The sequence below is a fragment of the Papilio xuthus genome, unplaced genomic scaffold (assembly GCF_000836235.2).
Source record: "Papilio xuthus unplaced genomic scaffold, Pxut_1.1 DF827680.1, whole genome shotgun sequence".
In the NCBI taxonomy this organism is placed as follows: domain Eukaryota; kingdom Metazoa; phylum Arthropoda; class Insecta; order Lepidoptera; family Papilionidae; genus Papilio; species Papilio xuthus.
Genome location: NW_013530969.1, coordinates 3,325,750 through 3,341,165, shown reverse-complemented (window position 1 = coordinate 3,341,165; position 15,416 = coordinate 3,325,750). Strand labels below are relative to the sequence as shown.

The 15,416-nt window shown below is 30.7% G+C and overlaps 1 protein-coding gene across 2 annotated transcripts; it reads left to right on the top strand.

Annotated features, from left to right (window-relative positions):
- The first annotated feature begins 982 nt into the window (after positions 1-982).
- On the top strand, positions 983-3,956 carry LOC106117166 (inactive pancreatic lipase-related protein 1-like). 2 transcript variants are annotated; one of them, XM_013311299.1, is made up of 6 exons: positions 983-1,051; positions 1,611-1,783; positions 2,127-2,373; positions 2,873-3,020; positions 3,097-3,294; positions 3,709-3,956. In XM_013311299.1, the coding sequence occupies exons 1-6, from the start codon at positions 1,031-1,033 to the stop codon at positions 3,912-3,914; spliced, it is 993 nt and encodes a 330-aa protein (XP_013166753.1). In that variant the 5' UTR covers positions 983-1,030; the 3' UTR covers positions 3,915-3,956. The 2 variants fall into 2 exon arrangements, with proteins under 2 accessions (XP_013166753.1, XP_013166754.1); XM_013311300.1 differs by having other exon boundaries at positions 995-1,055.
- The last annotated feature ends 11,460 nt before the right edge of the window (positions 3,957-15,416 follow it).

Sequence of the window (15,416 nt, the reverse complement as noted above, 5' to 3'; positions counted from 1 at the left end):
TATTGTTATTTTGGATTTAAATAAATAAAAAAATGTGAGAGCTTAAACTGCATATTGCTTTAATTTTTTATTTTCACTTGCATTTTCTGTCACTCTATTGTTGAGCTTTTGTAAAAGACGTAAAAACATTTTGTAAAAATTTATTTACTTATATTCCACATTTTGAAAGAAATTTTGTAAAAGACGTTTTTTTTAATTAGTTTAAAATAAAACCTGTGTATTCTTGTCACTACTGTATATTACTCAATAAATAATTTTATGCACATAATTTTTTATTTTATTTGTATCCGATTAATCAAGAAATTATATGAATTATGAAATGAGATTAAATATACCCGGGGAAAAATAAGACGGCATTAAAATGACGTCACTGTGTGGTATTTTACAGAATACAATATTGCATGTTAATAAAGTGAAAAGTTTTTCCGTTGGTTTTAATTGGCGAAACATGTACAAAAACATACTTTTTCCATTTCATTGAACCCTCTATTTCGATAGTAGAACTATACGGTTATGACAAAAATATAGGTAACAAAACACTTATTTTTCTTATATGTTGTAAATACATATAAAAAAATTACGAATGGAATCGTTTAAATTATATACACTTTAATACGTTTTATTAGTTACAATATGTAGTAACATGAATATTACCTTTCATTAAAATCTTATTTATTTTGAAAAACACTAAGCAATCGAAAATATATACGTGAGTGTTGCCAATTGTTTGTGTTGCCAGTAACATACATTTAGAAATTGTTTTCCTTTTATTCACAGAAATTAAGATTATATCATGTTTTTTAATAAATAATTCAGTAACTTGATCGGATATCTGCACAAAAAGTATCGTAAACTCAATGACGGAGTTCACGATATAATAATTTATAAATTAGTTAAGGTAACTGATTTAGTTATAGTATGAAATTGCATTATGTTAAAATAATTGGAGTGTGGAAAAAGTTTTAAGTATATAAAATTTGAACTAATATAGCAGTCTTAATGGTTCGTTACGTATCGGAGAGTGGCCGTTATGTTGTTTTTTTTAATATTCGCAAGTACTTTTTTCTTTTTTTAAATATCACCATTACCAAATATATTTTTTCTCATCATTTTATTCGATTATATAATTTTTGCTCATCTTCCAATAAAACAAATCTTATATTGTGTTAAACTTAAAGCCAAATGTTTCATTAAAAAAGGAAAACTACTCTAAACACTAACAGAGTCGTATTAGCTCATACATGTGCCACTAGGCCCAGCTTGCCAGCGCGGGTTGCTTCACTTCACATTATCTTTGATTTCTTTCGCCGATATAGCAGAGTACAGTCCGTTGCATAAATATTTATACATTTACTAAGATTCAGAAACTTGTATACGATTTTGGTTTTAAAAATATGCATGAACGAATCGGTCCCTAAGCAACCGTCCATGAGTACATTATCTTAACGAATACGTGAAATCTTGTTTTTATTAGTATTTACTTATGGAAGTATAAATGTTCTAAACTTCTATAAATGTATACATATTTGTGCAGCTGACTGTACAGTTTAGTTATAAAATTAATTATATTTAATAATAATTATAGATAATAAAATTGAATATTATTTTAGCTTTTTTGTCACGTTGCTGGCATCGGCCATATGGGAAAGTATGGAACCGATTGGGTTTATTTTATGGATATGAACGGTAAACCACATTACGTCAGTATGACCGCGTCAGTCTATAATTTTAAAATGCCTGCTTTAACTACTGTAGATGTTTGCAGTTTTTGGTTATATACAAGGTAAATATTTCGTTCTTAGCATAGAACTAGCGACCATTACTTTCGTTTTGACTTTGACAATCTCATCGGTGTATCTTTTGACTATGGCCCACATTAAAAAATAATTTCTACGTTTAATAAAGTTACTACTAACGCTAGTAAACTAATATAGTAAACTAACTTCAACGGTCGAGTGGAAAAACCAATCGCAACGGACAAATGCCAAAACTAATTGCAACAAAATTTTAATTTGAAGTTTCAAATTGGACAAATACATTAACAGTCTTCATACATTATAATATAATATAGGTACTCAATAACATTCTCAAACTTCTGTTAAAATGACGATGGTGATGAATTTCAGAAAGAACCCTAAAGTATATCAGTTATTATCACCTAATAATTTTACGAATTCATACTTTATGGCCAATAAGCCTCTGATTCTGGTGACGCACGGCTGGATGGTTGACGGCACCAGTACCTCAACTCAGCTTATAAAGGACGCCTATTTAGATACATACGATGTCAATGTGATTGTGGTCGACTGGAGATACGTATCACAAATCAATTACCCTTCTGCCGCGACGAAAACAGAAGACATTGGCCATAAGGTGACGTTAATCGCTAATAGTTTCTTTAGCAATATTCACAAGTCTTTAGCTTTACATTCCTAAGACCCTAGGTAAGACTTGTTATTTTTTTTATTGGGATTAAAATATACATTTGAGCAAAACGATACGGAGATTATGTCCTGTCATGTTAACAATTTGAAATAGTGTATTACAATAAAATGACCTATAACAGATAAAAATTTATCCCCATTTCCCATGGTCGCGGAATCAAGCGAGAAAGCTTTACCAATTTCACCAAGTCTCTTTTTGCTATGTTTGATATTGTCAGAAGGTGGGAATGAATGAAAAAATAAATAAAAAAGGATTAAGATTAAATAAAGTTAACATCTGAAGTTATATTTGTTTTTAATTTGGGCTAAAGTTTATTAACATTGATCAAATTTGAAAACAAACGTAACTACATAATTTTATTTATGCATTAAACTTGGGTTTAAGTCATATCCATAGCTACTTAATGAAACACTATTATCGATTTCAGATCAGTGATATGCTAATCGCCATAGCTAAGCATTATGCATTCGACATGTCTCGTGTACACTTAATTGGACACAGTTTAGGAGCTCACGTGATGGGATCCGCAGGTTCTGAGCTTAAAAATAACGGTTTTACTGTGGGAAGATTAACTGGTTAGTTAATTATTTAATGGTTAGTTAATTAATTAATTAAGGATACTGAGTGTGGCAGTGTTTCGTATTTTGACAGCTTTAGATGCGGCGCGGCCATTTTTTGAAGTTCCACGTTTATTAAAGGGATTTTCTGCGAACGATGCAGCTTTTGTGGATGTGATACACACAAATATAGATTTCCTGGGTATTACTAATCCAAGAGGACATGCAGATTTTTATCCGAACGGTGGTTATATGCAGGAACCGTGTTGTCACTCAGCAAGGGATGTTAGAAGTAAGTTTTATCACAAGACAAGATATTTCATACATATAACATAATTTTTTAATGTACAAAGTGCCAAACGAGGAAGCGACATTTGGTATCGTTAAAATAGCGAAGTGACCTCTATTGTAGATATCACCAGACAGACGAACAAAATTCTAAATTAGTGAAAAACAGTTCTAATGTAAACTAACGTTCACTATAAGTTTTTTTTATATGGCTAAATATTTTTTTGATGTTTTCGAGTATATTCTAAAATAAAAAATTGTTACATTTAGTATCACCGTTTATTTAGTGTTCTTAAGTTAAAAATATTAATGGAGGCAATAAATGGCGCTATTTCATACTAGTAGTACTAGTGCTTCACTCGTGTTTTTTTTATTTAATTAAGGATATATTATTAATACAAAACATATTTAATTACAGATAATTGTCAGCATACCTGTGCCTATTACTACTTCAAAGAATCAATAAGAGGAAATATTTTCCAGGCACAAAAATGTAGTGATTTTGAATCTTTCCTTTCTGGAAAGTGCGTAACAAATGAAACGAGTTATATGGGAGAGATGTGTACGCCGGAGTCTCACGGCAAATTTTATTTAGTTACTAAAGACCCTATTAGTTTTTTTTAATACTGTACTTTACAGTAAATCTGTTGGAAATATCAATTTTAATTTTATAACACTCTGTATAAAGAGTTTGTTTGTTTTATTTATTAAATCAATTCATAAAATTAAGAAAAATACATATTAATGTGAAAGGAAAGAATTCTTCTTCAATATAATATTTATATTAACAGTTCAATTTACTTGTATTTAAGAAGTATTTATATGATTAAATTATAATTTAAAAATATGAAAATGAAATTTCCCTTTCTTCGTAATATTTTCATGTAAATGTAATACGGAGTAGGAAAAAATTAGCATGACCCTAGCGGTAATATAAAGGGCGTCAAGTTTAACATAATTCCTTTTTCTCGCGGTAATAATATTGCAGTATCACTTTAAATGATGATAAAAATATTTTTAAATCGACAAATAATAAAGCAAACATTTTAAATTATAACATACTGGTAATTATAATTAAAATGTTATTAAAAGCTACAAAGTATCTGTATTTACATATGTATATATGTTATGTATATCTATATATATCAAAGAAAGTCGTGTTAGTTACACTATTATATTTATAACTCAAGAACGGCTTTATAGATATGGTTGAAAATTGGTGAGGAGATAGCTTAGAGCCAGGAGACGGACATCGGATACTATTTAGTATTTTTCTTTCGAATTTATGCCTTGAAAACTGCTTTTTATTTCACTTATCCATATATTAAGTCTTTTTTATATATCCACGCGGACGGAGTCGCGGGCGACAGCTAGTATGTTATGCAGGCAATGTCTCAATAATTAGAAAATCAAATTCTAAGCTAAGGGTTTAATTTCTTAACTACAAACATCCTATTAAAATTATAAATGCGACTGTTTAGATGGATGGATGGATGTTTGTTTGAAGGTATCTCCGGAACTGGTGCATGGATCTTGATGAAATTTGACATAGATGTAGAAAATAGAACGAACGAATCTGAAATATCATATTACGTTTGTTTTTAATTCTGCGTGAACGGAGTCACGGGCGACAGCTAGTTAAGTATACTTCTTAATTAGAAGATCGCGAAAGTGGAAAAGGAAAAAAACAAAAGCAGAGATCAAAGATTCCAATTAATTAATGAAATTTGTCAGATTCATTTATCACGAGAAACGTCCAGGAAAGGTTTTCAGGACTATTTCTTTAATAAGATAGGCAATTTTGTGAAGCGTTCGAGAAAAGCTCGTTACCCTAATTGAATACAATCCTATGAAGGTTTGCTCTGTGATTGTTAAAGTATTAAATGTCATAAAAAATTGCTCTTTTGTAACTCCACGTTGTAACTATCGCTTTGGAAAAAACTTCGCAGTAAAATTACTTAGTGATATAGAAACTTTATTGATTTCTATTTTGGGTAACCGAATCCATAACTATGTTTCCAATGTTTATAAAATAACTAATTAGCTGTAATAATTTTTTTTGTTGATTCAAAACTGAAAAAATTCAAAACACTGTTCCCGATTCGTTTACATGTTTTAACAAATTTTATGGAGTAGGCTATGTAATTTGGAATATTATAATTACAGAGAAAATTATAGCAGGACAAGTATTTCGAAAAATATATTTAGAAAATTATTTTGAAAAATCTATTTAGAAATTGTCGGAAGAACGTAAAGTGGCGCTTTTAAGGAAGCTTTTAATAAAGCACTCACTTGAATTACACGAGAATATTTTGGAGCTCAGTGCGGTGTGCGACATACATTTTGAATGTTCTATTTTATTCATTCCTTATTATTTAAATTAAATTGAAATCTTGATTGAAATTGAATCTGATTTAAAAATATTTTGAACGAAATTTCTAAATTAGCTTAATCGGCTGCCAATTTACGGTTTCTATGGCGTGATTTATATGAATACTTTCATTTCAAATGGATCCAAAGAATAAGTGGATAAGACTCATTTTTCCACTTTCTTACTATTTATCTACATTTTATAAAAGTTATAAAATGAATTAGCATCGTATCAATCAGAATAGTAAGGTAATGCAGGATTTTTTTTTATTGGACGGCGCTATGCCGCCCTCTCGTTCCCCTAACATGGCGATCAGGGACTTTGGGGTACTAATCTCTTTATTTCTTTATTAATTAAAAAAGTCAACAAATTTACAATAATTTTAAAAATATTTACAATTTCTTATAAAATACTAGTTAAGGTAATACAGGATTAAATAACTTGCTACACTGATAAAGTATGAAAAATCAACACTAAGTAATTACCATAGTGACCAATTAATGGTTCCGAATAAGGCAGGAAGAGTATCAGCAACGGTGAATGTGGAAGAGATGACAGAAGTAAGTGTGGTAGCTGAGGACAAAGTATTTCATTTACAAGTAAACGCAAGCTATTACGTTGTACAAGAGGCGTATTTTCCGTGCGGACAATGCAACAATTACTCTTGCGGTCAGCAACGTCCAGAGCTTGCGTCAGCTCAATCTAACTGCTCTTCATGTAGTCAGAATTGTGTGGGAAATGTTACTTATGTACATGAAAATGACGTCATTTCCTGACTTATTTAGAGTTACTATTTCACATGTCTAATATAGTATTAAATAATGAACTTTATTTCTTAGATTTATTCTGTTAAATAAAATAGAGAGATAAAAAGGTTTGAAAGTCTCGGATTATCCCGCTTTTTCGATTAACCTTTGTCAAGTGAAGTAAATAATTTTTAAGTGAAGAGCGTCGACTTGAGTCCGCAGCTGAATTGTATAACAAACAACAGAAAGAAATCCATTTGAGCGCGGCCACCTCTTCGCAAACGAATGAAGGAAAAGGAAATTGTTTTTACTTAAGAAACTTGTGGTTTTAATTTCTCTACTTTCTATCAGGCACTTATCTAATATTATTTTTATTCTTACTCTACAAATGCTGAAGTAAAAACAAAGAAGTAAATAGTGAAAATACCATCAAAGTATACCTACTACATGCACATAGTTATAAAATATTTTTAAACTTCAAGATATAGAAGAATTTGGCTATTCCGGTATTTTTAAACGAATCAGGACATAAAAATTAAATATGCAAACGATTTTCCCAGTTTACGGCTAATAAAGTTTCAATATTATCATATCAGTAAAATTTTCGCCCGAATGAATTTTACTTCAATAGACGACCTTCCGATTTGTCCATTAAACAAGATTTAGTAAAAATTAAATACGTCAGAATTCTTATAAAACAAAAAAATCATGGTTTCACGTAATTCGAAAATGTTTTTCCGTGAATGGAAGCTAAAGACGTTGATAATAACAATACTGAAATTAGTTTTACTTGCCACTAAATCAATACTGTATTTCCGCTGTTGGAATCGAAATATTTTAATCAAACGAACTACTGACTCGTACATAATTTTGTGTATCGACCGAAATGTTTTTGATCATGATATATCTGGTTACTATTCTAGACGATTAGACGTTTGTCTCGTTTAAATAATGAAACTAATAAAATACATGTAAATCTATCAATTATGGCTTAAATGAATTAAATAAAAAGAAATATAAAGACGCAAGAAATACCTAAAAAATACTCTTGACTTAGAAAACAAATGTAACAATCCTAACTAATATTATAAATGCGAAAGTTCTGTTCTGTTCTGTTCTATTCTATATAATTAATTAATGATTACGTCTACCGTTAATCTGCCTACCGTTTTCATTTACTAAGATGCGATATTATATTACGGTATAATTTGGTGACGTCATAGAAATATAATAGTTGCGAGTGCGGTCACTTGATTCATTCCATCATTCACATTCGTATAGAAAATATATCGTAACATACCTTGTTATAATTTATATCTATACATATTAATAAGATTGGAGTAAAGAAGTATGTGGAGTATTCTGAAAGCCTTAACAAAGTATAGGTCAAGGTTTCGAAAAGGTTTTTATATGATTAATGAATATCGTAACATCGTGGACAAAACGTATTATTCACTGGACGTAGAGAAATTGTCGCGTGGAAAGTACAGATTATATCTAACAACGCAATAGTCTTAAATGGAAGAAGAAAAATTCTCCAACAAAAAATGGTAAGATCGGTGATCATTTTTAGGCGAGGATTTGTTCTACAAAAAAAAAAGACCAAAAATAAATTGAATTATAAATCATTTTTAACCAAATTATATGTTATATCTGTATTCGTTTTACAGATCGTTTGACATGTTTAATAATTGACGCTTATGTTTACGACATTACCTGATTTGACACTTGACTTGGTAATAAAAGTGCGCCATTCACAATGATTCTAATATTGTCTATAAGTAGAAAGCGAATTTATTCTTTGATAGATCGTTTCTACATTTTTTGTACAGTAAATAGTTTAGCATATATTCCTCTGGATGCAGGTTCTATTAATTAAGGTAATCGAATAACTGTGGACTGCAGTTAAACGATTAGTGGAAATGGCACCGTGAATAATTGAACAACATCTGCTGACGTATTCCAACGGAATGGCGCGCGGACGAATCGATTTCTAGATAAGATTATTTATTTAATTGAATTGGAATATTTTTTCAGATCAATAATAATAAAGTGAAATTATCAATGACAAAGAAATTAATCAAACATTTAATATAGAAGGCAGATATAAATTTCTACATCCTTGTCTTCTTAAAACTTATATTCATCTCGGGGATCTACGGTCGATCGTCATGTATTAAGTATAAAAAGTACATTTTAAAATTACTAACATAAATATAAACGTGCAGTTTTCATAATAACAAAGTAGTATATACAAAGGGATTGTTTTTTTAAATAAAATATCTGCATTACTAGATAAATTATTGTTGCAACTTTTATTTGTATTGTGAATGTCCACAAAATGTTTGATACTGCCAATTGGTAATTTATTGTATGTAATCGAGCCTCGTCTGTCTGAATAATTCAGTTAATTGGAAAGTTCGCATAAACTTTCTGTAACTGGAGCTCGTAAAATATACAGGAATGAATTTATTTGCTCTGTTTCATACGAAAATAATTCAACTCGTTATTCTGAAAGGTTTTTGCGGCGAAATCGTAAATGTATTAACCCAGTATTGAATTTAAACTTCAACCAAATATTTGTATCAATTGTGTAAAAATGAATACAATATATCTGTTTATTTAATAGACTAGCGGTCGCCCGCGAATCCGTCAGCACTGAATTAAGAAAAAACATAACAAATAGCCTATGTGTTTTTCCAGACTACATTCTACATCTACAGCAAATTTTAACGAGGTCCGTTGAGCCGTTCCGGAGATACCTTTAAACAAACATACATCCATCCAAACATTCACATTTATAATATATGTAAGAAGTAAGATAGTCAGATAATAAAACGTATCATGTACATACATATGTGTTCTTAAGTTTTATTAAAAATTCTATTAAAAACAGCCAAACTAAACCTTTAGTTGTAAAAATAATGATTATTAATTTATTTCTTTCACCTTGTCTTAACAGTATTTATATTTATAACTTTTAACGTTTAATAAATAGTTATATCATAATATTTTTTGAACTACAAAAACCATTGTAACGTTACATTATTACGTTTTCCTTTTCGATTTGTATCGACCAAAATGTATTAGGTAAAAGAGAATTCGGATCCTACGTTATTGAAATAAAAGTCATTGAAGTGGATGTAATGGATATTCTCCGGATATATTTTTGGTTCACGACGCAATAAAGGTGAAACCGTAAATTTGTTTTATGTTTACAACTTTTTTCCGTTTTTAAATAACGAATCTTTACTAATGGCAATTAAATTGAAATATTAACTTTAGAATAGTCTATGATGTTGTTGATAGACAATAAAATTATCGTGCTTAGTTTTACCAGTCCGTGCTCATATATTGACCGTGGGTTTCTGAGACTTAAATCTCCGTTTAAAATATATTGTTATCTCTGTTTTTTCAAAGGTAATGATAGGGATGACTATATGATTTGACAGAGATTTTTGCTCTCGGAAACCCACAGTAAATATACGCTCTTCCCTTCTCTTATCTTATCTTTTTCATAAAACTGGCATAGCAGAAAAGCGGTGAAAGAAGAAAATGAAAAAGGAAAGAATTCTTGCGAACCATCAGTTTTAAATAAACATGTATTTCTTTCTACGAAAATTTAATCTAAAAAAAACAAAGTGATCCTATAAGGGTTCCGTTTTTTTCCTATGAGGAACGGAACCCTAAAAATAATATAAAACATGAACTTACGTTTATATATACACTAAACCTTCGTTCAAATGTATATTTCTTTTGAGTGGAAGCCAAGAAAGCCACTTATGTCCTAATGAGCTCTATTGAAGCCGCAAGAAGCAGCAGAGAATGGTGGCAATTAGAACCAATTCTCCGTATATTTAACAACTTACAATTAATAATTCATACAATGGTTTGCTTTAATTTTATTACAAGTAGATACACGATTTTATAAAATACATTTCTATGAATCTATCAAAATTATACTAAAGTACGAATGAAAGCAATTTGAAATCATACGACTTATTGTGAAATGTAAGACTAGAGAACTACGCCTAGAAATAGACTGATATTTAAGTTATTTGATATCTCACTAATCTTTATGTTATATTTGTGGTGGTGAAATACCACGGCTACACAGAAGACAGGCGTGAAGTGGAAGCAATTCTGCGTTTCGTCTGATGAGTGTGCGTCCCGGAGGCCTAATTTAGTTCTCCTACCCTTCCCACCCTTTTCCTTATAAGAATAGGATGGGAATTGGAAGTAGACTTTCCGGATGAGAGGATGCATGGAAAGGGAAAATATCTTCTTTCTGTGCATCCTTTCCTCCGTCGATTTAAGGTAGGCAACGCTTATGCAATTGCGTATGTCTATGGGCAACGGTCACTTCGTTATTTCAGCGATTCCAGGTGGCTGCTCGCTCGTTTGCCACCTTATGATATAAAAAAAATTATTACCATAAATGAACACATAAAGATAAAAGTATTTAATATTAAAGATTTACAATCGGTTGCCAACATATACTTGTTATATTGTGTACCAGTACAATTGCATAGACGTGGGAAAGCATTTAACTTAACACGTCAGGTGCACGTTTCAGCACTTCGCTGAAGTTGTAAGAAACGGCGACCTAAACTATACAAGTATCTGAAACTTTTATTTACCGGTTCTTGGCGTTGTGTAAGTTTCAGGATACTAGGGTATAAATTTAATTGTAACTACGAACTACTTGATGCGGAAATATTTTAAAGGCCGGCGCGACATACACGGACTGTTTTGAGCAGTCAGTGCTGTCATCTTTAATTGGTCGGCGTTGTATTACTGTAAATGTTCGCCAGACACGGACCACAGTTTGTAGTCGTAGCTAGACATCCTGCTAGCCGTAAGTTCGCTTGTTATATAATGACTGCAAATATCGTCCCTTACTTCACTTTTTAATATGTATTGAAAAAAATAATGATTTGGTAATATATGGTAAGGTTTAATTTTTCTTCATATAACACAAATATTGTCTAAAATTAGAAGCATTTGTGTACGAAATAATCTTAAAATTACTCCAATAAACTCAAGTGGAAGTGGATGCTTCTAAAGAAGCTTTTAATAAAGCACTTACTACAATTGTAAGAGAGATTTATAAAACGCGTTCTACATTACGACACAGATTTGGAATATCTCATTTTATTCGTTATTATGTCGTCGAATAAATTGAGAAAGCTGCTCCGAAAAGTATTAACATAATTAATTTATAAATATTATTCAATCAATATGTATTACGTTAGTATTTGTGTATTGTTTTAGAGCGTGTTTCTTTATATGTAAGATTTAAATATTTGTTAACAACATAAATATTTGAGCTTTCAATTTTATTATAACTAAACACTCGCTTTATACTTTTCTGTTTAATGTGTAAACTCCGGGATAACTGTATGAATAACAGGATAAAATACAGAACAAAGGTTATTCTTAGAATTTCTTATGCTTACAAATAAGACTTATATCTCAAATTGTTTAGTCGAGGGATTTTTAAAAGGAAATCGCTGATTGTACGCTCTTGTAGGGTAAATTTTACAAGTGGATGAAGCGGTGCTCCAAGTATTTGACGCCGTGGTTTATCTATTTCATCGAACTTAAGATATTCTTTATAAGAAACTAGATGGCACCCGCGACTCCTTCCGCGCGGAATAAAAAGTTCTTGCAGACTACGTTCTAAATCTATGACAAATATCATCAAGGTATGTTGAGCCGTTCCGGAGATACCTTGTAAAACCATCTTTCTATCCATCCATTCATTCAACCTTTTGCATTTATATTATAAGTAAGAAGTCTCAATCTACGAAATATTTTTTTACAGAACATATTTAGTTAGTAAAGTTATTTTAGTATATTTTTGTAACTCCTTAGCTTGATTAGTGGACTACAGTGATAAAATCCTTTAGCTTATTGCCAGAACATCTGAGGTTGACTTGTAAAATGTGCTGAATATTACTATCTTTTAATTTTTAAGAGCTTCAATTTTTAAAAATAAAATAAATCTCGTAAATAACACGGTTCAACCTTCATTTAGGTGAATGGTGAAAGCCGCGACTGCGACTGACAGGTTATTAATCTAGAAACGAATTGCGTTAATATTTTTGACGACAGCGTTTGTTCTAGTAATTAACACGAAAACTTGAAACTGGAACGTCGATAGCACGTCAATTTATTTTTTAACCGTACTTAAATAACAAATAAATTCTATCTGAATTCAATAAACTGAAAAGCTAATAAATTGGTTTTCATAAGTTGATCCTAAATCTAACTAGAAAATATAAATATAGTAGAATTGGTTTTATTATAATTTAATAAAATTTTGAATAAACGATCCGATATATTACTAAAGGGCTCCTTGACTTCAAAAGTCAATGTTGATCAAGGAGACGATGCACTCGAACTTTCTAACCTAGTTAATTTTATAAAAAGAATATATTTTTAACATTTATTCCATTGCGTAATTTCCTTCTGCGTGTACATAATATTTTATTGATGCAAAGCAATGAATGGCGTAGGCCGTAAATCACACAAGACAGGAATGTAATACGAAGGAGGTACACCGGGTAGACATAACTCTTCCCGGCAGCCACATAATGCAGTCAAATAGCTATTTACGTTCGCCGAACGATGGGAATTGTATTTCGGTTCCTGAAGGAATATATTTTATTTCCTTTATAATACCGAATCTATGCTCACTTTGTTAACGTCAGGTTTCACACTATCGTACTTTCATGATACTATAACATAGAACAATCTTAATGATTATTTCAAAAAGAAAAGATTTTATTGTTTGTTTATATTGGATAGGCTTCGAAACTACTGAACTGATTTAAAATTCCTCACGGAGGCAGTCGCTGGCAGCTCCTATGTAGTATATTAAATACAGTATGGGTGTAAGTTTGTATAGTATATTATATAATTTTACTTTACAAATATTTGTAATCTTAAAATCGCTTTGTGCTCGATTCTGCTATGTTAATAAATAATTTACAAGCTTCAACGTTACCGAATGTTCATTACATTTTCATAAAATTAAAATGGTAGTTCAATTATTATCTGACCATTTAATGTTATTGCATACCATATTGGATGTATCACTAACATTACAACTAATGTTAACGGGTTCGAGGCTCGTTTGACAACCAATTTGTATAATTATCGTCAACTTGGCATACTCTATGGAATCATTATGTAAAATATAACACAGTAAAATAACAAGACCAATACGTTTTCATGGCATATGTTTCATTTATGGTCTGAGTGAGCCATCGACTGACTTATATTTCGTTCGTTTCCTTGAACTTTTAAATGGTTCAAACATTATTTTTGCGATGAATCCCCAGCTTATATAAATAACTAGGTGTCGCCCAGGACTCCGTCCGAGCGGAATTAAAAGAAAAACTTAATAAGTAGCCTATGTGTTTTTCCAGACTATGTTCTATATCTATGCCAAATTTCATCAAGATCCGGTGACCCGTTCCGGACATACGTTCTAACAAACATCCATCAATCCATCCAAACTTTCGCATTTATAATATTAGTAACAAGTAAAATATTTAGGGTTCCGTACTTCGAAAGGAAAAAAAAACCCTTATAGAATCACTTTGTTGTCCGTGTGTCTGTCTGTGAAGACCCTTTTTTATTATTTTGCTCCGCGGATATGGTAGAATTGTTTCCCTAGTACAGTAAAAATGCAAGTATTTTTTTCTGTAGAATGACTTTATAACACTTCGGCATTTAAATACGATCACGGCACATATGTATATTGGATATATTTCTGTGAAACTCCCATATTCTTGAAATAAATGTAAAATTCATATTTTACAAAATAAAGAACGGTTTTTATTAATTAAACACAAATAAACGTGAAATCGCTTCGGCGCTAAAATTCTTTTATGCTCTTTATGAAAAGGTATTGTTATAAAATGTATTCAGGGAGTGAAATTTGTAAAATGTTGCTTGTAATGGATTTTTTACATTTAATTGTTGAATTTTCGAACGAACGTTTTTAAATATTCAACAATATCAGATAGAAATAGGCTTTCTGGGCATAAGTTAGTTTTTTTATATTATGTATTTGTAAAAAAATCAAAGAAATAGATTAGACTTCAAATTTAAACGGAAAAAACGGTCAAGCGTCAAGAACGAAGCAAATTTACAACACAGAAACAGAAGAAAAATGTAAAAAAAATAAAAAAAGCCACTAACCTAGAGGAGTATACAGTTTAACTTTTCAGGCCCTTCTAAATTTCACAATGCTGTAAAAAGTAATAAAAATAAAGTTTTTACAGTAATTACAGTCGCACAAATTGTCGGTGTACATTAAACACATAATTTTGCACACTAGTAACTATTTGTAAGCGTGTTCTTTGTTAATTACTTTGGACATTGTTACAGTAATTGTTGCGGTCATCCGGCGCGCTGTCGCAGTTAACAGAGGGCGCTGTCGCAGTTAACACAGGATATGCCGACGGTTAAAGCCATTACGCTTTCCCACATAAAATTTAACCCACCAGTAAATAACTTTAATGTTATTTCTACGAAAATTGTCCAAAGTTGGGACACCTAAAACTTTTTGTAAATTAAAAGGAAAGTAATTAATCTTACATTAGTAACATTATAAGTGCTAATGTTTAGATGGATTTTTGTTTGAAATTATCTTTAGATCTGCACGGATCTCGCTGAAATTTGGCATTGATGTAGAACATAGCCTGGATGAACTAATTTAGTTTTTTTTTAATTCCTCGCGGGCGACAGCTAGTTATCAAATATTTGTTGTCTTAAAGTAGTATTTGTAGTTCTCGGATACATGTTAAGAGGATTTTTTATATATTGAAAACTACAAGCTTTAAGTGTCTATTTTGTTCCCATAAATTATATTTTTAAAGATAATTTTTAAAACGTAAAAATTAATTGGACATGGTGCAACGCAATGTGTAATATCAAAATTCAAATATAAACATCCAAGTACCCTAATACTGTAATGACAAAGTTTTATATTTA